Raw genomic sequence first — 25,080 nt, 5'->3', positions numbered from 1 at the left:
AACCTCGGCCCTAATATCCATCCTAACATCAGCCCTAACATCTATCCTAACCTCAGCCCTAACACCTATCCTAACCTCAGCCCTAACATCCATCCCAACATCAGCCCTAACATCCATCCCAACCTCAGCCCTAACATCCATCCCAATCTCAACACCACCCTAACATCCATCTCGACCTCAGCCCAAACCCCTTCCATAATCTCATTCAAAACTCAATACATATTCATTACAATACACTCCCAACTCAAACAAATCTAACTTCACCCCAGCACCCATTTCCTTTACTTCAATACTTGACGTCAACTCATTTCTATCAACAAGCCCAATAAATGTATATCCCAAAATATAACCAAAATATATTATACCTCAACACAATTTATATCCCTATTCAAATGAATTCCAACCCCATATATCAATAACTCAATTCAAAACCTGATCCTTATCTAAGCCCCAAGCAAAATCCTTTCAGCCAAACCCACCCTGAATCCATTTCCACCCAGTCCTTAACCCTGAACACATTTTAATAATTGTATTAATTTTAATAAGATTTCTGTCACATCATTGATCTAGAAGAAATTACTCCATCACTTTACAAAAAATCTTTTTATTTTTTTGTACAGAAATATCATGTAGTGTATTTAAACATGAGGATTATTTCCATGAGTGATACTTGCACCTGCTCTCTGATACATTAAAGTTATTGTAAAGATATTAGTTTATATTTGCCATTGTATAAACTATACAGATACCAGCACTAAAACACTGAAAATCAATTTTTCATCTTCTACTGGACTACATCTGACTGAGCCAATCAGAAACAGAATCTGCTCACTGTTCATTGCTCAAGACCAACCAACTGCTGAAGCTGCTAACTACCAGTAAACGTTAAAAGTTTCTTTACATAATTTTGTGCTATTTGTTTATGGAGAAGCATTTGTATGAGAGTTTGTGTACAGTCTGTTGGAGCTTCAGCCTGATGCATAAAAATAATAATAATCATCATACTGTATTAAATTACATAGCTGTAAGGTTTCCTTACATGTAAGTGTATTAAATGTGTGTAAATGTAAGAGTATTAAAATGGATGTACATCAGAAATATATGTAGCATAAAAAAGCAAAATGTCCACCATTGTAGATCTCAGTTTCCTTGTGGTTTAAAGTCTAAGTTTTAAGGGGAAAACAAAATCTGCTCAGTTTGCCCTCTAAACCAAATGTATTCGATCATACAAGATGTGTTTGATGACTGAAGTTCACTTGTTAAGTTCTGCACTGGAGCTAATGTAGCTAACAATGATGAAAGTTTATATCCCATCTATTGGCAATATACTAACAACACAACAAAACATATAAGATATGCTTTTGTGTTTTGTAGAGAATGTTTGATAATTTAAGGCATGTTCACACCTAACTGTCTGAACCGTGGTTAATGCGTTTGTTATATTGTATATTTTACATTTAGTCCACTTAGTTTGGCTTTCACATTGCAATCAGTTTGGCGATTTGCCTTTCCAGGTGTTATGATGAATTTTGCCTCTTTGCCAGAATCTAAATTCTTCAAATGCAAAAGTTTTGCGGCAGATTGAGCGTTACAGATTTCCCTGGATTTCTTTTATTTCAGTTTATAAATATGGGTTCATCTACAGTTACAGTAGATACGGTCATAGTGTAATCTGTTTGAACCCACACTGCAGTAAGATGCACCTTATCGCCGTGGGGGTCTGATTTCGGCACAACACCACTTCATTTTTGTCCTGTAATGGTTGATGATAACCTTATAATGCCTTTACTTCCTGTAATTGTCCAAACTATCTACAGAAGAACTGGACCATATCTGGACAGAGACCTCTTTTGGTTGGACTAAATTTTGATACTTTGCCTGTACTGTGGTTCTTGCCACATTTGGTACTATTAGCCTCTAACCACCTTCAGACAGCCAATAACAGTTTTTTTTTTTTTTTACTGAGTTTTTCTTTTACCCTTTTATTTATTTTGTCATTTTATTGATCTAATTTTATGTTTTACCTTTTTATTTATTTTATTAATCTAATCTCTATATTTGTTTTCTTACTGGTTTTACTTTTGGCATTTTACCTTTTTATTTCATGTATTTAGTTCGTATTTTTTTATACTTTCTTATTATTGTTTATTTTTCTATTTTATTTCCATCAATTACCTTTTTTATAATTTTGGTGTTATTTTAGTTCTTTATTTCTTTAATTGTGTTTATATTTTATTATTTACATTTTGTATCTCTTTGTGGAGTTATGTATCATAACTAAGTTTTGGGAGATTGATCCACGCCCTAACTCCTCCCACTTCCTTCCCTATTTAAACCGCCACTTCCTCTCTACCTGCTCGTTGAACAACCTCGCACCCACCTCCTCCCCATCTTCCTCCTTCTTTAATTTTATCATTTTTCACGCTTTACAGTGAAGCTGCCCCGAACTCCATCCCAAATACTCTTGAGTTCGCTCCCCCTCTTTTCTTCTTCTCTGCCCAGTCAAGGGCGTGGGTCAATACTAGCAAAGTTTTATTGCTTTACATTTTAGCCTGTCTGCATATTCTTTTATTCTGAATTATTTTATTTCTTTTTAATAAAATCTTGTATTGTTTGCTTTTTTTTATAATTTAAACATATTTTTCAGTCCCTTTAATTTTGTAAAGGCTTGGCTGCATTGAAAAAAGTACATAATAAATTACAGAGTGGACATGAAGGTTGAATGATTGATTGATTTTCACCCCTGTTACTTTAGTCCAGACCAAACAAACCAGGTATGAAAGCACCTGAAGGCAGGCACGTCATGCTAATTTGCAGTTTGATGTCAGCTTCCAATACTTAGCATTCCTTCACCTTGTAGCTCTAGCAATAAACTAAAGAAGTAAACTTCAAACACCAAACATGCACTGGCTTTTCTTCTGATTGCTTCTTCTGATTAACTGAACAGTTTTAAATTTAAGCTCTTAAACTTTGATCTCCTCCTCTTCCTCAGGAAAAGCAAACGGTGCCTTACGACGCTCCTTTACGACTCCACCCCCTCCATAATGGCGTGACAGGATGTCAGCAGCCTGCTGGAACCTTTCCGCCTCCATCGTCGGCTCCACCCTCACTGGGGACCACATGGACGCGTCCGGCGTCAGTCGTTTATCAGAGTCCTCGTTTTCAGCCATCTCAGTGTCCGGCTGGGTCCAGTCCGGACTGCTGGAACGCCCCCTACTGCTCAAACATGGACTCTCTACCGCCATCTCAAATAATGAGCTTGGCTCCTCCTCTTCCTCTTCATCCTCTAGGTCCTGTGACGCCACCTGGTGGCTGCTGGAGCTGTGGATGAGTCCCAGGAGCTCGGTCATGAGGGAGGGTCCAAGATCCACGGTGAAGGAGGTGAGTGAGTCGGACCGGTGGAGCGTGGAGAAGGGGTCTGGGTCTGGTTCTGAGCTTCTGCGTTGCTGAGACTGAGGAGGGGATGATTCTGTTGAGTTCCTGTCGAGACGGGACAGACGAGGCAGTGTAACGAAACCCGACTGAACACCTAAAGGAGAAAACAAAAATGTGTAAATTATAATAGAACTGATTTTAAGAAAGATATTTATAGTAAAGAGTGAAGAGTCTGGAAGAGTCATGTGATCTGCATCAGGTAACTCAACGAAGTTTGACCTAGTGTTAAAGAGCAACAGTAGAAACTTACTGGGAAATTACATTACATTACATTACATTACATTTGGCTTTTGTCCAAAGCGACTTACAATAGTCAAGTACAAGGTAATAGAAGTTTAAGGTAAAACATTACATTACATTTCATTTCATTTGGCAGACGCTTTTGTCCAAAGTGACTTACAATAATGAAGTACAAAAGTAATAGGAATTAAGATAATCCGTTTTTTTTAGGGCTTAAAGGGAAATAAAGGGATAGAGAAGTGAAGTAGGGGAGGAAGGAAATGGGGTTAGAAGTAGTTAGTGTGTTAGAGGTGTTAGGAGAGTAAGTGCTCTTTGAAGAGCTCTGTCTTCAGGAGTTTATTAAAGATAGCGAGAGATTATCCTGATCTGGTAGTGGAAGGTAGTTTGTTCCACCATTGGGGAACTCTGTATGAGAACAGTCTGGATTGCTTTGTGTGAATGTTTGGCAAAGCGAGGCGACGTTCATTGGAGGAGCGCAGCGGCCGGGAGGTAGCGTAAGCCTTCAGGAGCGAGTGCAGGTAGGAAGGAGCCTGTTCTGTCATCACCTTGTAGGCGATTGTAAGAGTTTTGAATTTGATGCGAGCGGCAACCGGTAGCCAATGGAGCTCAATGAGCAGCGGAGTGACATGTGCCCATTTTGGCTGGTTGAAGACCAGACGTGCTGCTGCATTCTGGATCATTTGGAGTGGTTTTACTAAGCAGGCCGGGAGGCCAGTTAGCAGGGCAATGCAGTAGTCGAGGCGTGAGATGAGCACTGCTTGTACCAGGAGTTGGGTGGCCTGTTGCGTCAGAAACAGTCTAATTTTTCCGATGTTATAAAGCGCAAAGCGGCAGGACCGAGCAACTGAGGCCACATGGTGCGTGAAGGAGAGTTGGTCATCAACCAGAACACCCAGGTTCCTAGCAACCTTTGTCAGGGAGAGAGAGAGAGTCGATGCTTATAGAGACGTTGTGTTGAAAAGATGGTTTTGCTGGTATAACCAGAAGTTCAGTCTTTGGAAATGTAACAGCTTGTTGTGTGTTCTTCTTACAGTGCATGACTTAAACATGTCAATTATACTTACAAGTAAATCACCAAAAAATATGATGTGATGTGACGTGAACTGATGCTGAGTCTAAAAACTGTAATCCTACCTTCTGTTACTGTAACACTCATATTTTCCTTTAGCAGAGAAGTCCTTCCCTAAAACTGGCTCTGGCACACTGCCTACTAAGACTGGGCAATACGACCATAAAATAATATCACAAAAAATATATTCTTAGCAATATGACAATACATTAGTTTATTTTAAATACATTGCAAGAGTATACTACTGCAACCAAATAAAACACTGCCTGGCCAAAAAAAAGTCCCCATCTGGATTGAACTAAGTAAATGATGTGGGGTTGCTGAAAGAATGAGGTCAGCTGACTACCTGAATATACTGAATATAGACCAGGTTATTCCACGAATAGATTTTTTCTTCCCTGATGGCACAGGTATATTCCGGGGGGCAAAAGAGCCTAAAAGCGGAGAGAGTGTGCATTTCTAGCTCAGAAAAACGGGCCAAAGAGTCTAAAAGCGGAGAGAGTGAAGTTCTAGCGCAGAAAAACGGGGCAAAAGAGTGTAAAAGCGGAGAGAGTGCGCATTTCTAGAGCAGAAAATTGAGCCAAAGAGTCTAAAAGTGGAGAGGGTGCGCATTTCTAGCGCAGAAAAATGGGGTAAAGAGTCTAAAAGCGGAGAGGGTGCACATTTCTATCGCAGAAAAACGGGGCAAAGAGTCTAAAAGCGAAGAGAATGCACATTTCTAGCGCAGAAAAACTGGCCAAAGAGTCTAAAAGCGGAGAGAGTGTGCATTTCTAGCTCAGAAAAGCGGGGCAAAGAGTCTAAAAGCGGCGAGAGTGAAGTTCTAGCGCAGAAAAACGGGGCAAAAGAGTGTAAAAGCAGAGGGAGTGCACATTTTTAGCGCAGAAAAACGGGGCCAAATAGTCTAAAAGCGGAGAGAGTGCGCATTTCAAGTGCAGAAAATGGGCCAAAGAGTGTAAAAGTTCCCGTAATTAAGGAGTTTAATATTAAGAGCCATCACGAAATTAAACATTTGAAAAATCTAAGTTTACACAACACTGTCAAAGATAAAGATAGTAAGTCAAGTAAAATGATGTGTGAATGAAAGTAATCAGGAAAAAAGTATTATTTAAAGTAGTATATTTCATTATTTGTTTTATTACAGAGTGTGTGGCCAGTGACTTCAAATATATTTCTCCTTCTGGCCCCCAACAAAAAAGTTTGGACTAAGCTAAAGCAGCATTAGTAACAGTAGTCCTGGATGAACTTCTTTCTGTGAACTGGCTCATCCATGATTATACAATACGTGACCTTTTATCCAGAACACGAATGAAAGCGAAAGGGCAAGCGTAGTGTCATAACTGGATAAGTCAGTACTGAGTTATATATTTTTACAACTGCCTGCAGTTCAGAGTGGACCATTTATGTAAAAAATATATTATTTTCACAATATGTCATTTTTACCCAAAAACTAAATGTTAGTGTTATTTTAATAATGTTGATAATTCCCATTTAATTCACTTCTAAGGTGGCCAAGACATTCTGCAAATACAGAAACGCACTGCAAATACAGTCACAACAGAAACAGAAATGAGTCACAACACAACAAAATTATGTCTACGTCTGTAGTAACATCTCTGAATTTGTTGTGTGTACAGAGAAATATTAGTGAAAAAGGAAGTTTTGTTTGTTAACTGTAACTACCATGATTGTACCAGTGCGTTTCTGTATTGGCAGAGCCTGTGTTGTCATTTTGATGGATGTGTTTTGTGCTTTTTCCATTCATTTGCAAAATATTCTGGCCAATCTTCTAATATAATTTAGCATAATTTTATGAAATATCTGGCATTTTTAAGCTTTTAAATGATTCTTGTAAAATGACATCACTTTTCAGCAATAACATGCTTAGTATATAAATTATTGTAGTCCCATGATGTAATTAATATATTAATAAATACATGCACAATAATGCTTATACAATACTAGGTTTTCCTATACTATTTACTTTAACCCTACTATAATAAATTTTAATTTAATAACTTTTTATAATTTATTGAATGACATGACATGCAGGGATATAGAATCCCTCTCTAGTAATACCAGAACAGTACTCTCAGTACTAATTAAATATTCAAATATTCAAATATTCTAAATACATTTGATGATTTTTCCTAATTTAATGTTAAAACCAAGTGAGAACATAAAACTAGCATAATGGATTTTGTACACCAGGCGCATAAACACATTAAATTATTATTGTCACAGTTCATCAGAGTTCCACAAGAGAGCAGCGTTAACACATCATCAGAAATGACTAGAAAGCGTGAGAGAGAAAGAGAGAAAAGGAGCATGCCAACCAGAGAGAGACTGAACGAGAGATAGAGAGAAAGAGAATGACAATCAGAGAGAGAGAAAGACACTGAAAGAGACATAAAGATAAAAAAGCATGACAATCAAAGAGAGACTGAAAGAGAGAGATAGAGATAAGGAGCATGACAATCAGAGAGAAAGAGAGAGAAGGAGCATGACAATCAGAGAGACTGAAAGAGAGATAGAGAGAAAATGAGCATGACAATCAGAGAGACTGAAAGAGAGATAGAGAGAAAATGAGCATGACAATCAGAGAGACTGAAAGAGAGATGGAGAGAAAATGAGCATGACAATCAGAGAGACTGAAAGAGAGATGGAGAGAAAATGAGCATGACAATCAGAGAGAGACTGAAAGAAAGATAGCGAGAAAAAGAGCATGACAATCAGAGAGAGACTGAAAGAGAGATAGAGAGAAAAGGAGCATGACATCCGAGAGACTGAAAGAGAGATAGAGAGAAAATGAGCATGACAATCAGAGAGAGACTGAAAGAGAGATAGAGAGAAAATGAGCATGACAATCCGAGAGAGACTGAAAGAGATATATATATAGAGAGAAAGAGAATGACAATCAAAGAGAGAGAGACTGAAAGAGAGATAGAGAGAAAGAGAATGACAATCAGAGAGAGAGAGACTGAAAGAGAGATAGAGAGAAAGAGAATGACAATCAGAGAGAGAGACTGAAAGAGAGATAGAGAGAAAATGAGCATGACAATCAGAGAGAGACTGAAAGAAAGGTAGACAGAAAGAGAATGACAATCAGAGAGAGAGAAAGACACTGAAAGAGACAAAGAGAAAAAAGCATGACAATCAAAGAGAGACTGAAAGAGAGAGATAGAGATAAGGAGAATGACAATCAGAGAGAAAGAGACTGAAAGAGAGATAGAGAAAAGGAGCATGACGATCAGAGAAAGATATCTATAGAGAGATAGAGAATGACAATCAAAGAGAGAGAGACTGAAAGAGAGTTAGAGAGAAAGAGAATGACAACCAGAGAGAGAGAGACTAAAAGAGATGGAGAGAAAATGAGCATGCCAATCAGAGAGAAAGGGAGACAGAAAGAATAGAGAATAAATAATAATATTACGACTTTAATCTTGTAATATTACAAAACTTTATTCTCAAAGTAAACTGTTTTTATTTATTTTTTTAAAGAGTGGCCCTAAAATGTCGTCATAAGTCAGAGACAGAAGGCAAGGGAAAAAAGGAAAAAAGAGAGAGTGAGAGTCAGAAACAGAGAGAGAGAAAAGAAGGAGGTAGAGGTAAAGAGAGAGAAAAGACGAAAGGAAAAAGAGAGAGAGACAGCAATGGAGAGAAAGAGAGAATTAAAGAATAAGAGACAGAGAGATGGAGTTAGAGAACGAGAGAGAGAAAAGAATAAAGAGAGAGTCAGAGAGAGCTAGAGTCATAGAGAGAGAGAGAAGGGAAAAAAAGAGTGAGGGAGAGAGAGAGAGAGAGAGAGGGGGGGGGTATTCAGTCTGAATGAGAGAGTATATATATCACACTGATTTGGACGAGTCACACACACTGTGCCCATTCTAAACTCTCTTCTCTCTTTTTCTGGATAAATTCTTTCAGCGTTGGGTAAGCGCTCCAGGGACAGGGGGGAATTCCACACAGAGAATTCCTACAGAGAATACTGTACACACACACACACACACACACACATTCAAGTGCCCTTTTAATCGGTCACAGTGTAGGGATGCCAGGCCTGTCTACTCGATGTGCTTGTGTGTGTGTGCTCGTTTGTTGTCTTGGTGACTCTAGATGACTCTAAAACAGGCAAAGTGTTTATTGGATGTGTGTGTGTGTCACCGTTATTCCTTCCTTTCCTGTCACAAGTAGTAAACAGCATGGAGGTAGCACACACTACACACACATTCAGTACATTCAATTTGAGTCAGTGTCAGCGCTTTTCCATCGATGTGGAACCAGCACGTTTCTGGTTTGTGAACCTAATTTTGAACTGGTTTGCCGTGTTTCCACCAACAAAAGTTGGTTCCGGAACCAAGATGGTTTGTTTGCAGCAGGAACCAAAGAATACTAGGTTCCTCAGCATGAACAGTGATGACATCTGTGGGCGTGACTAAGAATGCACAGTGGTCTGCTGAGGAAACACAGTATTTACTCTGGATTTAGTGTTTTCCAGAGTTTCAGGATAAACTTGAAGGGAGAACTAGGAAGGAGAAACAGTGATCTAGAGGAGAATTTATCTCAGGTAGGATATGTTCGCATGAAAGAGCAAGTGATAACCCAGCTGGCCACCAACGTCAATCGACGTGAATTTCTGGTTAAATGTTGGTCATGACGTCAGTTGACAAAGAATCAAATTCAAGATAACGTCTAATACTAACGTCAAATTGACGTAGAATAGGGACGACATATGACATTGGTATTTAGTTGTTTTTGACGTAATGTTAAGTAACCAAAATCCAACGTCCTCCAAACATCTCATCCTACGTCAAATTGACGTAAAATACCTACATTTGTTGAAAGGTATAGTGACCAAAACCCAACGTCTGGTAAACGTCAGAATCTTTTTGTCAGTTTGACGTGACGTTCTAACATCATTAGACGTTGTCAACAAAATCCAACATCACATAAACATCTCATCCCTACGTCAAATTGATGTAAAATACAGACATTTTGTTGTAAGGTATGATAACCAAAACTTAACGTCTGGTAAACGTCAGAATCTTAATGTCAGCTTCACATTAAGCTCTGGAAAAAAATAACAGATCACTTAAAAAGTATGAGTTTCTTTGATTTTACTAAACTGAAAACCTCTGGAATATAATCAAGAGGAAGATGGCTGGTCACAAGCCATCAAACCAAACTGAACTGCTGCTTAATTTTCTGCACCAGTAGTGTTATCCAAAAGCAGTGTGTAAGGAGAAAAGATGCCAATATGCATGAAAACTGTGATTAAAAACCAGGGTTATTCCACCAAATATTGATTTCTTAACTGATCTTTGCATTATTTAAGGTCTGAAAGCTCTGCTTTTTTTGTTATTTAAGCCATTTCTCATTTTCTGCAAATAAATGCTCTAAATGACAATATTTTTATTTGTGATTTGGGAGAAATGTTGTGGAGTTAATGGAGTTCCTGTTATTGGTGGAGTTCTGCATTAAGTACTATTGGATTAATGTTATTTTTTGAATATACCTCTTCAAAAGCAAGGTAAGCACATTATTTAACATTTCAATAAAACGGTTTTCAGATCCTGTTGTTGTATTAGCCATTTAATCCACACATTGGTAAATTTTAACTGTTCTTAAAAATGAATAACTTTGATCTGATATTGACAATCCAATTTTTGCCTAAAATGTCGCATTTTTAATATGGATTTTTAGAAAACTGACTGCTAATGTCCGGTTTTGATGGATAAAATTTTTTTATTTCCATCTTAAACTAGATAATTTTTTGACAGATCCTTGACTTTGATTTTAAACCTAAATTCAACATCTGTCTATGGTTGGAGCTTGATGTCAAGGCAATTTCAGGATTTGGCATCAAACCAATTTTCATTCAAACTACAACTAAATATCTGTAACATTTGAGCTTGAAATTAATTTTAAATGATATCTGATTAAACAACTCTAATTCACTCTAATTAATTCAACTCTGTCTGCCCAACGTTGCATCTTGATGACGGGTTTGGGGGATGGGTTTTGACGTCAACCCAATTTTCATTTCCAACTAAAATATACACCGTCTGGCCAACGTTTTAGTCCAATGTCTTTATGACGTCAACGTGGCGTCTTGTGCCTGCTGGGAAACAAGCTAAAAAAGCTTAGAAATTAAGTGAAGCTGGGCAGGGGAGTGTAACGGCGTTTTATGATGTGCTGGACAGCGTGCTGGGCAGTAGGTCAGCTAACCAGATGACTGGGGCGCTAAATTCGGCCACAGCAGCGGAACAGTGCAACGCTGGCTCTCCGACTCCGTCCACATCAGCCAATAGTGCCAGTATGTTTACTAATGTGGCATTTTGATGGTTCCACTAAAACTGGTGGAAACGCGGTCCGGTTTGCTGAAAAGCACCGTGGTTCTTATAAGTCAGAACGGAACTGGTTCAAGATCTAGAGCTCTTTTTATTAAAAAGCTCTATGTGTGTGTTCATTCAGGTCTTACCGTAAGAGTAGAGAGGCTGCTCCAGGCAGCTGGCGGAGGTGGGAAGCAGCGCCCCCTCCAGGCTGCCGTTCGCCAGGTTGAGTTGGGGAAGCGAGATGGCGTTTTTAATGATGGGGGAAACGGGTGGTGGTGGGGAGGAGAACTCTCTGCAGTCCACCCTGAGCCGGGGCTGGGGGGTTCTCCTGACGTGCCGCAGCGTACGGGAGAAAAACCTCGCCGGCTTAGAGTCGGGACTCTCCTGGGCGCTTCCTTTGCCTCCATGCTCGCTGAGGAACGACGTGTCTCCAAAGACGTCACCCCCGCGGCCGACGTGCATGGTGTGGCGGAAGTCCCCCAGCGGCATGCTGATCATGTCGGTTGAAAGTTCGGTCTTAATGCGCCGCCTGCTGTGAGACGTCGACACCAGGCCTTTAATCCCCGGCAGCTTGCCCAGACTCATGGTGACAGAGAATTAGATGCTTTTAAGGTCCGGATCTCCAAATCCCAGCCAAAATCCGTTTAATTCCAAGAGCCAAAGAAAAAAAGAGCAGCAGGATCGTGAGTTGTTTGTGAATGGGTATTTGATAATCCAGATATGCTAAGAAGAATTAGCTGAGAAGTTTGTCAAACTCGCATTAGAGTCTTCTCAATTCTTTTAAGAGGTGCCATCACAAAATCCAACCAAAATCCATCGGTCAAAACAAATGAAGAGAACAGCAAATGCTTTGTTTTCTCCTCTTGAGAGAGCCAACGTGGATCAAGTCTCCTGAGACGTCAATGAGTAGATGTAAGTAAGTTGGTTAAAGATATTGTAGACCAGTTAATCTCATATTACACACTGATCAAATCTTCATCTGTCCATCAGCACTGGATCCACAGGTGACAAATGGAGCAAGCCAAAATCCACAATGTGTACTGACTGCAGATTCAAGTATTTGGAAGGTCTTCTAGTGATGCAGTATCCAGCAATGAGCTTCTTCACAAATATTTGAGCTAAGCTCCTTCTTACTTTCCTGGTTTAAACATCTAGTTATTTGAGGAAACTCTAAAAAACTGGAGACTGGAGAGTCCATCAAATCCAGCTGCACTCAGGAATCCTCACCAGAACAGATGTGAGCTCGCAAACCTACGCAGACAACTTTTTTCTTTGGAAAGCAGCCTGAAATCCTGCACCAAGCTCCTACACCTGCTATCACCAATCACAACCCCAATCTACACCCCACTTTTTGACTTTTCTAACTCTGGAGAACGACTCATGCCTCTCTTGCATCTACATCATCTGTAACATGATTCCATAGCCTACAAGATGTTTGGAATTAGGCAAGCAGGGGTGCATCACCCAGATGTCTGCGCCATCTTGCTGACTGTTGTTGAATGGCAGCAGAATGGGCGTGACTATAGACCAGTCAGAAACCTCTGTAGAAAAGTGCGAACTAGTGTAGGAAGTCTTGTAATGAGACCAATAAGAGTCAACTGTAAGCAGAATTTAAAAACACCAACAAGGTCTAGAGGAATCCCAATGGGTAGACCAAATAGTGGTTGACCACTTGTTGAACTAGTTTGAGAAGTCAGATAAACAAGTGAGGCAGAACTGTTAGCAAACTAGCATGATAAAATTAGAAGGCTGGATTGGAATCGCAATTTAGAGACCTAATCATTTACTAAACCCCACTAAACTACCACCTGCCCACCACCTACCTACACTCTCTCTTATTCTTAATCAAAATCCTAAAGCCTTAAAGTTCACCTTCTGTTAGAAAAAAGAGAATCTAACAACCTAGCAACTCAACCAAAAACGAACTATTTGGGGTCAAGCAAGCAATTGGCTTCACCCAGACCTTCACAGCAACTTTCTAACTGCTATAGACAACCCAGACACTAATCACTTTACACAGTGTTTACAGCTCACCGGTGTAAATATTTAAAGAGTAGTAAATCTAGTAAATCTTCTGAACATCTACAGCTCAGGCACAGCTGGACTAGTGTTCTGGTTTGTGTTCTGCTGGGTGAAATTCACCCTCCAGAGCACTGTTGGGTTGTTTGGGTCGTGCCCCAGTGAGATCGCCACAGTCACTCTAAGCCTATAAATAACCTGTTAAGGAAGTTTAATAGGATTCCCATGGATTTTAAACACTTCTTCACAGTCTGCCTGTGAACAGTCCTGCTGATTGATCTATCCCCCACCTTCAATCTCTAGACATCACTAAGACTTCCGTCCATCTGGTCAAAAAAAAAATTAAGACAGCCCCTAAAATACCAGCAGCATCTATTCTTTAAACACTTTAACCACTAAAACCACCTGAAGTAAACAAACGCCCTAAAGAATATAATTTGACCCTTTCCTTGCTTTTTCAATATTATTCAATATAGATTATTTATATTTTTTGGAACCTACTTTGCAACTAGTGCTTATCATCCAGCCCAAACAGCTGAAGCTGAACCATTTCTTTTGGTTCATTAAATGAATGAATAAGTGAAAGATTCAAACCCCATAAATAGATAAAAGAGTTCAGATTAAATGTGGAACTACCCAACTGTAAGGCTATGCTACTAGTAGTAGTAAGAATTATAGAATTATAGACTGATCCATAGAACATAGAGCCATAGAATTCTTAATATTCGCCCACACTAACCACATCCACATTTATACACCAGTTTATCTACTGGCGCATTACCACTTGAATAACTGGTCCACAGTTCTCAGCACAGACAGGAAGTTCTTGATTGCTTCTACACAAAGTAAACCATCCCGGAGTGAACGAGTGAGTGAGTAGCGTGTCAGCGCTGGTTATGTCCTCAGTCTCCAGCTGCAGAAACATCTCATCTCCTCTGGAGATCCTATTTTATTGCCTGGATGTCTGTGTTCTGTCTCTCAGTGCTCCCTCTTTCTCTCTCCCACAGAGCTCTGATTCTTCTGGTTTCTGCAGAGCGTTTCCAGGCGTCAGTGCTCCGCAGTGTCCAAGGCTGTGAAGAGAACAGTCTGGACTCCACAGTGTGACTGTGTGGGGGTGTTTTCTCCAGTCAAGGCGGGACGTAATCCCCGCCGCTTTGTTGTCTGTGTTGCACCGCGGACGTGGGAGAGGAGTTCCGCCGGGATTGGCCTGTTCTGGATTAGCCAGATTATTCTTTCTCCTTCTCTCCCTCTCTCTCCCTCTCTCTCGTTGTCTCTGTCGTTCAGTCGCTCTGTCAGACTCTTCCAATCCTCTTACAGTCCCGTCAGCCGGCGTCTCCTGTCCAACTGTGACACACTCCTAAAGGTAATGAAGAGGTAATGAAGGTTTAGAGGAGTGCAGTGATGGCAGCTTCCCAAAGTATTCAGCACTAAACAAAGCACTAAACTAATGCACACAGTACAGGGACTTTTAAAAGACCAGGTTAAACATTTTTTTGAATGATTATATTATTATATATTATATTATATTATATTATTATTATATTATTATTATATTATTATAGTATATAATTATAATATAATTATAATTATTATAATATAATTATAATTATAATATTATTATATTATATTATTAATGATTATATTATATATATGAACACTGTACATTTTGGCCTTTTAAAAAAAAAAAAAATCATAAATTGACCCTATTATCCCATAGAGTGGGCTAGGCATTACACAAAATCTGCACCAATGCTGCTTGAATTTTACCCTGTATGCTCTATGCCTAGTTCAGGTAAGTAAATTATGACTCTTCAGGCCAAATGGGATTGGGCCTAATTCTGCGTTCACATTACCAGACTGAAGGGACTCAAATCTTATTTTTTGCTCAATGTGGCTCAAAATGGATTTTTTTAATTGCTGTGTAAACGTGACAAATCTTTTTTTTTTTTTTATCAAATCTCAGCCACTTTCATATGTGGCCCTAAATCGGATACGTATCCAATCCATGGACATGCGACATGAATGTGGACGGTAAAATTTTGACGGTCAGGATTAATGCGTCTTTTTTTGTTTTTCGCTTGCTTCTCTCTCTTACCCATACATCTCTGGGTGCAGCTGTGCAGCTATAGCTGCAAAAACAGCAAAAGCAAACCGCCTGTCCTTTTTCCACCTCCTCGACCTGAGCATGAACTTCAGACCAGCTGTTTACTGTTTCTCCACTCCAGCAAAAGATGCTCCACATATGAGCTGCTAACTCATTCCCTTTATAAAGCTACAAGTTGTCTCTCAAATATGACGTTTTTTTTGTTGTTGGTAAAGAAGGCATTCGTATAAAAAATGTATAAAGAAGTTTATACATTTATCAATGTGCGCATGTAAGGCATTTCAGGGACTGATTCGTTCACATTACAAACAGATACAGATCACTTACATTTGTAAATGTGAACCGTCAAGATAGTCAAATCAGATCTGAGCAAAAAATCCCCCAACACATGATGCTACCAGCACTGCTGTATTTACAGAGTGACCATATGAGGCTACTTTTCCTGAATGATTAGACACACACACTCAGAGTAAACACACTGTAGTCTGAGGGAGCTCCACTACATGCTGGGTTTGGCCATACCTGCGGTGTGTGTCTGTAAACACATCTGCAAACAAAAACATCAGAAACGCTTCCCTCCTTCAGGCACGGAAACTGAGCGAGAGAGTAATGGGAACAACATGTGCGTAAGAGAGAGAGAAAGAGAGACCAAGAGATGCTAAGGGCCACCACTGTAACTTCCATTATACAGAACCAAATGTGTCTAACACATTTAATTTCTCTCTATTTATTTTTAGCTCACACCAAACTCATTCCATACTCATCCCAAACTAACCCCAAACTCATGCCAAACTAGCTTCAAACTCATCCCAAACCCACCCCAAACTAACTCCAAACTCATGCCAAACTAGCTCCAAACTCATCCCAAACCCACCCCAAACTAACTCCAAACTCATGCCAAACTAGCTCCAAACTCATCCCAAACTCATGCCAAACTAGCTCCAAACTCATCCCAAACCCACCACAAACTAACTCCAAACTCATGCCAAACTAGCTCCAAACTCATCCCAAACCCACCCCAAACTAACTCCAAACTCATGCCAAACTAGCTCCAAACTCATCCCAAACTTAACCCCAAACTCACAGCAAACTCATTCCATACTCATCCCAAACTAACCCCAAACTCATGCCAAACCAGCTTCAAACTCATCCCAAACCCACCCCAAACTAACTCCAAACTCATGCCAAACTAGCTCTAAACTCATCCCAAACTCATTCCATACTCATCCCAAACTAACCCCAAACTCATGCCAAACTAGCTTCAAACTCATCCCAAACCCACCCTATACTAACTCCAAACTAATGCCAAACTAGCTCCAAACTCATCCCAAACCCACCCCAAACTAACTCCAAACTTAACCCCAAACTCACACCAAACTCATTCCATACTCATCCCAAACTAACCCCAAACTCACCACAAACTAATCCCAAAGTAACCCCAAACTCATGCCAAACTTACCCAAAACTAACCCCAAACTCATGCCAAACTCATTCCAAACTAACCCCAAACTCATGCCAAACTAACTCGAAACGTATCCTAAACCCACTTCAAACTCATCCCAAACCAACCCTAACCTCATCCCAAACCAACCCCAAACTAATCCTAAACCCACCCCAAACTCATCCAAAACTTACCCCAAACTAATCCCGAATTCACCCCAAACTCATCCCAAACTCGTGCCAAACTTAACCCAAACCGGTACAGTTTTAGAATGGGTGATTATGGAGGATACACTGGTTATTACATAATTCCACATGTGATCCTCCATAGTTGTGTAGATATTAATCTACAATGTAAAAATAAATAAATTTAACTTTAAATAAGTAGGGGTGTCCAGATGAGTGTACAGTAATTTGATTAAATCAAGCCATTACTGTGAAAATATCATTTGTTTAATTCATTTCTATGTGGTGTTATTTGTTTAAAGTAATTATATCTAGTAACATACATTAATAAAAGATAACAGTGTCTGATACAGTTTCTAACTTTACTTTGTCGTTTGAGTTGAGTCTGATGTGAGTTTGAGTTGGGTCTGATGTGAGTTTGAGTTGGGTCTGATGTGAGTTTGAGTTGGGTCTGATGTGAGTTTGAGTTGAGTCTGAGGTGAGTTTGAGTTGGGTCTGATGTGAGTTTGAGTTGGGTCTGAGGTGAGTTTGAGTTGGGTCTGATGTGAGTTGGAGTTGGGTCTGATGTGAGTTTGAGTTGGGTCTGATGTGAGTTTGAGTTGAGTCTGAGGTGAGTTTGAGTTGGGTCTGATGTGAGTTTGAGTTGAGTCTGAGGTGAGTTTGAGTTGGGTCTGATGTGAGTTTGAGTTGGGTCTGATGTGAGTTTGAGTTGAGTCTGAGGTGAGTTTGAGTTGGGTCTGATGTGAGTTTGAGTTGGGTCTGATGTGAGTTTGAGTTTGAGTCTGAGGTGAGTTTGAGTTGGGTCTGATGTGAGTTTGAGTTGGGTCTGATGTGAGTTTGAGTTTGATGTGAGTTTGAGTTGGGTCTGATGTGAGTTTGAGTTTGAGTCTGAGGTGAGTTTGAGTTGGGTCTGAGGTGAGTTTGAGTTGGGTCTGAGGTGAGTTTAGAGTAATGAAATGAGTTCTGGCAGCACCAGTTTTTCAGCAGTGGCAGTGCCAGCACTGTGTGGGTTTGTGGGTGGTTTCTTGCCTCGTTCAATTCAAAATACACCAACATGCAACGTGGCACAGCCCTGAGTGTGTGTGTGTGTGTGTGTGTGTGTGTGTGTGAAACAGTCTGGTTCACATTCACTGTGATGACTAAAATATCAACAGATTTTCAACACAAAAAGCTTGATGTTTATGTCAAACAGAAGGCGGGGCTTATTATTTAAAGAAGGAACAGATCTTCCTCTCTTCACTCAGACAGACAAGAGGGCATTTAAAACTGACGTTAGATTATTTATACTAATGACTAGATTGGTTACACTAATGACTTTAGATCGATTACACTACTGGCTGTGGATTAGTAAAATCAATAACTCTAGATTGGTAACACTAATGACTTTAGATTGATTACACTACTGGCTGTGGATTAGTGACATCAATTACTAGATTGTAGGGCTGGGGCGACGCGTCGACATAATCGACGTCATCGATTACGAAAATACATCGATTTGCATAACGTGCGTCGGCGCGTCGTAAATATGTTAATTAACACGGTAACATAAAAGCATAGAACTATTATTTAATTAAAATGATTTTTAAGAACAGCTAAACACAGTCCTGCAAGTCAAACGCGGAGGAGTTCACGTGCGAGAGAGAGAGAGAGAGAGACACACACAGAGAGAGAGAGAGAGAGAGAGAGAGAGAGAGACACAGAGAGAGAGAGAGAGACACAGAGAGAGAGAGAGAGAGAGAGAGAGAGACACACACAGAGAGAGAGAGAGAGAGAGAGAGAGAGAGAGAGATTCGCTTGTTCTGGTGAGAGCTCATATTCTAGTCCCATACATAATTCTGCAGCTCCCTCAGTGTTTTCTGCCGTATTTTGCGGCTAGCGCGAGCGCTTACAACTGACACTGCGGACCGCGAGGTGCTGCCGCGCTTGTGCCGAATCCGACTCTCTGCTGAATCTGACTCCCGCTTCGCAGACAGAATCGGCACAACACCCCCGCTGTAGAACTGCGGTAGTGAAAACAGCTACAAAAAAACGCCAGCGGGCATCTAAAGTTTGGGAGCATTTCACGCAAAAGGGCAACAATGTGGTCCTCTGCCATACGTGCAAAAGGAGCACTTGAAGCGCAAACATCCAGGAGCACTATGTCAACAGGGTCACACAGTAAGTTACCGTTTACATCAGGGTCTCCGCGGGTGTCCTTAAAAAGACTTAAGGCTGTCTACCAAAGGTTTTAAACCTGCCACAGGCAGAAATTATACATTTTTGGTTTATATTTGTGCATGGCATTTCACAGTTTCCAGAAACAGTAGCATTATTCATAAGTTCAGGTGTTTAGCTAAGCTAGCTGCCTTAAGTTATTTTAGCTAGCGCCGTCGGCGCTGCGGTGTTACACCGTTTTCTGTCACCGTCGGAATTTTGTGACCAGTGCTCACGGTTATGAGCGTTCATTGGCAAAACGGAAGCTTTCTGTACCTACACCTTACCCTCAGCCCTAAACTTAACCGTTTTGGCCAGTCGGGGTAAACATTAGAAACGAACACGTTTCGAATCGGCCAGTGCACCGGTCTGCTGAGAACTACTTGCCCGTGGTCACAAAATCTAGCGGTCACAGAAAACAGTGCAACACACGGTTGTGGTGTATGGGAGCTTATTCATTTTTAGCGTTATAGATCTAAACGTGTTGTACATGTAAGTGATTATAAGTGTGGGGTTTGGTTTAGTAGGCTTGTGTTGCTGTTGTTGTTATTATATATAAATATAGTATTTTATCGTTTGCTTTAAAACGTAAAATAATAATTATTTAAATATGTTTCTCAATAAATAGATTAGTCGACTAATCGAAAAAATAATCGTTAGAATAATCGTTTAAAAAATAATCGTTAGGGACAGCCCTACTAGATTGGTTACACTAATGACTTTAGATCTGTTACACTACTGGCTGTGGATTAATGACATCAGTGACTATATTGGTAAGACTACTGGCTTTAGATCGGTTACACTACTGGCTGAGCTTTAGTGACATCAATGACTAGATTGGTTACACTAATGACTTTAGATTGGTTACACTACTGGCTGTGGATTAGTGACATCAATTACTAGATTGGTTACACTAATGACTTTAGATCTGTTACACTACTGGCTGTGGATTAGTAAAATCAATAATTCTAGATTGGTTACACTACTGACTTTAGATCGGTTACACTACTGGCTGTGGATTAGTGACATCAATTACTAGATTGGTTACACTAATGACTTTAGATCTGTTACACTACTGGCTGTGGATTAGTAAAATCAATAATTCTAGATTGGTTACACTACTGACTTTAGATCGGTTACACTACTGGCTGTGGATAAGTGACATCAATGACTAGATTGGTTACACTAATGACTTTAGATCTGTTACACTACTGGCTGTGGATTAATGACATCAGTGACTATATTGGTAAGACTACTGGCTTTAGATCGGTTACACTACTGGCTGAGCTTTAGTGACATCAATGACTAGATTGGTTACACTAATGACTTTAGATTGGTTACACTACTGGCTGTGGATTAGTGATATCTATGACTAGATTGGTTACACTACTGACTTTATATCGATTACACTACTGCCTGTGGATTAGCGACATTAATGACTCTAGACTGGTTACACTACTGACTTTAGATCGATTACACTACTGGCTGTGGATTAGTGATATCTATGACTAGATTGGTTACATTACTGACTTTATATCGATTACACTACTGCCTGTGGATTAGCGACATTAATGACTCTAGATTGGTTGCAGTAATGACTATAGATCAGTTATACCACTGGCAGTGGATAAGTGACATCAATGACTTTAGATTGGTTACACTAATGACTTTAGATTGGTTACACTACTGGCTGTGGATTAGTGACATCAATGAATCTAGATTGGTTGCAGTGATGACTTTAGATTGATTACACTACTGGCTGTGGATTAGTGACATCAACGACTTTAGATTGGTTACACTACTGACTTTAGATTGGTTACACTACTGGCAGTGGATTAATGACATGAATGACTAGATCGGTTACACTAAAGACTTTAGATCGATTACACTACTAGCTGTGGATTGGTGACATCAATGACTCTAGATTGGTTACACTACTGACTTTAGATCGGTTATACTACTGGCTGTGGTTTAGTGACATCAATGACTAGATTGGTTACACTACTGACTTTAGACCGATTACACATCGGCTGTGGATTAGTGACATCAATGACTAGATTAGTTACACTACTGACTTTAGACCGATTACACTTCTGGCTGTGGATTAGTGACATCAATGACTAGATTGGTTACACTACTGACTTTGGATCGATTACACTACTGGCTGTGGTTTAGTGACATTAGTGACTAGATTGGTTACACCAATAACTTTAGATCGATTACACTGCTGGCTGTGGATTAGTGACATCAATGTCTAGATTGGTTACACTAATGACTTTAGATCGATTACACTACTGGCTGTGGATTAGTAACATCAATGACTCTAGATTGGTTGCAGTAATGACTATAGATCAGTTATACCACTGGCTGTGTATTAGTGACATCAATTACTAGATTGGTTGCAGTAATGACTTTAGATCAATTACACTACTGGCTGTGGATTAGTAAAATCAATAACTCTAGATTGGTTACACTACTGACTTTAGATCGGTTACACTACTGGCTGTGGATTAGTGACATCAATTACTAGATTGGTTACACTACTGACTTTAGATCGATTACACTACTGACTGTGGATTAGTGACATCAATTACTAGATTGGTTACACTAATGACTTTAGATCTGTTACACTACTGGCTGTGGATTAGTAAAATAAATAATTCTAGATTGGTTACACTACTGACTTTAGATCGGTTACACTACTGGCTGTGGATAAGTGACATCAATGACTAGATTGGTTACACTAATGACTTTAGATCTGTTACACTACTGGCTGTGGATTAATGACATCAGTGACTATATTGGTAAGACTACTGGCTTTAGATCGGTTACACTACTGGCTGAGCTTTAGTGACATCAATGACTAGATTGGTTACACTAATGACTTTAGATTGGTTACACTACTGGCTGTGGATTAGTGATATCTATGACTAGATTGGTTACACTACTGACTTTATATCGATTACACTACTGCCTGTGGATTAGCGACATTAATGACTCTAGACTGGTTACACTACTGACTTTAGATCGATTACACTACTGGCTGTGGATTAGTGATATCTATGACTAGATTGGTTACATTACTGACTTTATATCGATTACACTACTGCCTGTGGATTAGCGACATTAATGACTCTAGATTGGTTGCAGTAATGACTATAGATCAGTTATACCACTGGCAGTGGATAAGTGACATCAATGACTTTAGATTGGTTACACTAATGACTTTAGATTGGTTACACTACTGGCTGTGGATTAGTGACATCAATGAATCTAGATTGGTTGCAGTGATGACTTTAGATTGATTACACTACTGGCTGTGGATTAGTGACATCAACGACTTTAGATTGGTTACACTACTGACTTTAGATTGGTTACACTACTGGCAGTGGATTAATGACATGAATGACTAGATCGGTTACACTAAAGACTTTAGATCGATTACACTACTAGCTGTAGATTAGTGACATCAATGACTCTAGATTGGTTACACTACTGACTTTAGATCGGTTATACTACTGGCTGTGGTTTAGTGACATCAATGACTAGATTGGTTACACTACTGACTTTAGACCGATTACACATCGGCTGTGGATTAGTGACATCAATGACTAGATTGGTTACACTACTGACTTTAGACCGATTACACTTCTGGCTGTGGATTAGTGACATCAATGACTAGATTGGTTACACTACTGACTTTAGATCGATTACACTACTGGCTGTGGTTTAGTGACATTAGTGACTAGATTGGTTACACCAATAACTTTAGATCGATTACACTGCTGGCTGTGGATTTGTGACATCAATGTCTAGATTGGTTAACCTAATGACTTTAGATCGATTACACTACTGGCTGTGGATTAGTAACATCAATGACTCTAGATTGGTTGCAGTAATGACTATAGATCAGTTATACCACTGGCTGTGTATTAGTGACATCAATTACTAGATTGGTTGCAGTAATGACTTTAGATCAATTACACTACTGGCTGTGGATTAGTAAAATCAATAACTCTAGATTGGTTACACTACTGACTTTAGATCGGTTACACTACTGGCTGTGGATAAGTAAAATCAATAACTCTAGATTGATTACACTACTGACTTTAGAGGAGTAACATCACTGACTGTTACCAATAACTTTAGGTCAGATACGAAGGTTGTCTCTCGATTAGTTACACCGATGACTTTACCAATAAATTACACTACAAAGTGAGGATTATTGATACCAATGACTCTAGACTGGTTACAGCAATGACTTTAAATCAGTTTACTCATTTTTAACCACAATGAACCTCACATATGAAGCATCTCAGAGTATAAATACTGATCGAAGATCACCTCTTATCTACTGTCTACTTGAATTCAGTGGACCTTAACTGATCACAGATCTACAATCTTATTCTGAGAAGAATGCAATAAATGCACTTTTCTAAATATGGAACACTGACTCCAGATCAGACATGCCACTGACTACAAAGCAGTTTTTATGTCTTTAACACAGCTGAAATGCAGACGTTTGGAAATGTTTAATTCCCGGCAGAACTGAAAGCTTTTCATTCACAGAGGGGAGACAGTGACAGCTCATCCTGCTACAACTCATCTCTTTTGTCCTACAGAATTAGATCAGTGTCTGATCTTAAAGAAACAAAACACTTGGGTCCTGTTTTAGCGATCTATATTAACACACCGGTCAATTGCTCTCTGTGTGTCTTTGGTATCAAGAGGCCTCTAAAAATATGCCTTGTGAAGCTCGAAACATGCAAAAGGCATGAAATAATTCTCTTATTTAATCCCGGGTGTGTTTTGGGCGTAACATGAAATAAACCAGTCAGTGTGCCAGTTGTCAGTCTCCAGTTTTCAGAGTTGCTCTCTGACATTGGCATGTTGATATCTTAGCAGCGTGGCGCTTTTGTGCTTCTTAGCAGAAAATACTGAGTACGCTAGGTACGCCAGCAGCTCAATTAAGTGATGTTATTTGTAAGTGTGCACGGCGCTCCTGCATGGCTAAGATAGGACTGGGCAGCTGACTGTTGACTGTTGTCAGGGTTTAAATCAGTCAGTGGTGCACCTGTATTTCCCGCCACAAAAATAGAAACATGTCAGAAATTAACCTAAATACACCTCTTCCAGACCACCACGCCCATCAGTGTAGATTTTTTCCTAAACTCTGACGCTATTTTAATGCCATGGGAGCAAGGCATGTAAATAGACTGTTGACGGGGTGTAAGATAGCAACGAATGACGGGGCTTGCACAGGGTGTACAAGGTTTTCTGGCATAATAGTATTCTTTCTCTTTTGTTGTTCTTCATTTTTATTAAAATATAGACTATTAAAGAAATGATAACAGGGTTGCTATAGTTAAAGCTTGAAGCTCGTGTTTCTCTTTTTAAAGAAATATATAAATTATATAATGCTTCACATGAAGTGAAGCTCTTTTTACCTTTTTATTTCCAGCTAACAATTATTTTTATTAAGTATTAATCTGCTAATTCCTAATTAATCGATTGATTGTTCGTTTTTTCAACAATATGCTGCAGATTTGAACGAAGATGTTTTTCCAGAAAGTTTTAGCTCTAAGCAGATGGCATCAGAATGAGTTATGCTTGTCACTGTATGCGCTGGTCTTGAGTGATGGAGACAGGTGATGAAATTGTCCTAAGAGCCTCTGAGGTGAATTTTACTGAGAGTCTCTGAGCTGAAGTTTATAAGAGTGTGGTGGTAAAATATACAATGTATTATGTACGTTTTAGTTCTCTGTGAAAACTATAAAGATTTACTAAGTAAAATACTAATATTAGAATAAATACAAATATAATTCAAATTAAAAACGGTGATTTTTACATCTATGTATTATTGATAGTTCTTATTATATCAGCAGCTGGTTTGGTAATCAGTGTGCAATCCTATGTGCTCTCTGGGAACCAAACCTGGGTTTTTTAAACTTGCTCACAATGTCTTAACTTCTGTCATAAGATAAATATGTTCTGTTTTTTTTTACTGTAATTTTTGTTTAACTTTGAGCTTGTTAGTGTTTTTGTGAGCAAAAACCTTTATTATT

At 39.4% G+C, this 25,080-nt stretch overlaps 2 protein-coding genes across 2 annotated transcripts in view; both read right to left on the bottom strand.

Annotated features, from left to right (window-relative positions):
• Positions 1 to 588: 588 nt before the first annotated feature.
• The window catches only part of cdc42ep1b (CDC42 effector protein (Rho GTPase binding) 1b), a 31,772-nt gene continuing 7,280 nt past the window's right edge, over positions 589 to 25,080 (bottom strand). The window contains exons 3-4 of the mRNA XM_022662556.2: positions 11,220 to 14,449; positions 589 to 3,529 (exon numbers count right to left, since the gene is read on the bottom strand). Coding sequence (XP_022518277.2) covers positions 2,964 to 3,529; positions 11,220 to 11,658 — 1,005 coding nt within the window. The 5' untranslated portion in view covers positions 11,659 to 14,449 and the 3' untranslated portion in view covers positions 589 to 2,963. The remainder of the gene's footprint in view (positions 3,530 to 11,219; positions 14,450 to 25,080) is intronic.
• LOC111189911 (GTPase IMAP family member 8-like) overlaps positions 11,143 to 25,080 on the bottom strand; it is a 213,427-nt gene continuing 199,489 nt past the window's right edge. The window contains exon 8 of the mRNA XM_049475804.1: positions 11,143 to 11,155. The gene's annotated coding sequence lies outside the window, so the exon portion shown is untranslated. The remainder of the gene's footprint in view (positions 11,156 to 25,080) is intronic.

Source organism: Astyanax mexicanus, chromosome 3, assembly GCF_023375975.1.
Source record: "Astyanax mexicanus isolate ESR-SI-001 chromosome 3, AstMex3_surface, whole genome shotgun sequence".
In the NCBI taxonomy this organism is placed as follows: domain Eukaryota; kingdom Metazoa; phylum Chordata; class Actinopteri; order Characiformes; family Acestrorhamphidae; genus Astyanax; species Astyanax mexicanus.
This window is presented reverse-complemented; position numbering and strand designations above follow the sequence as displayed.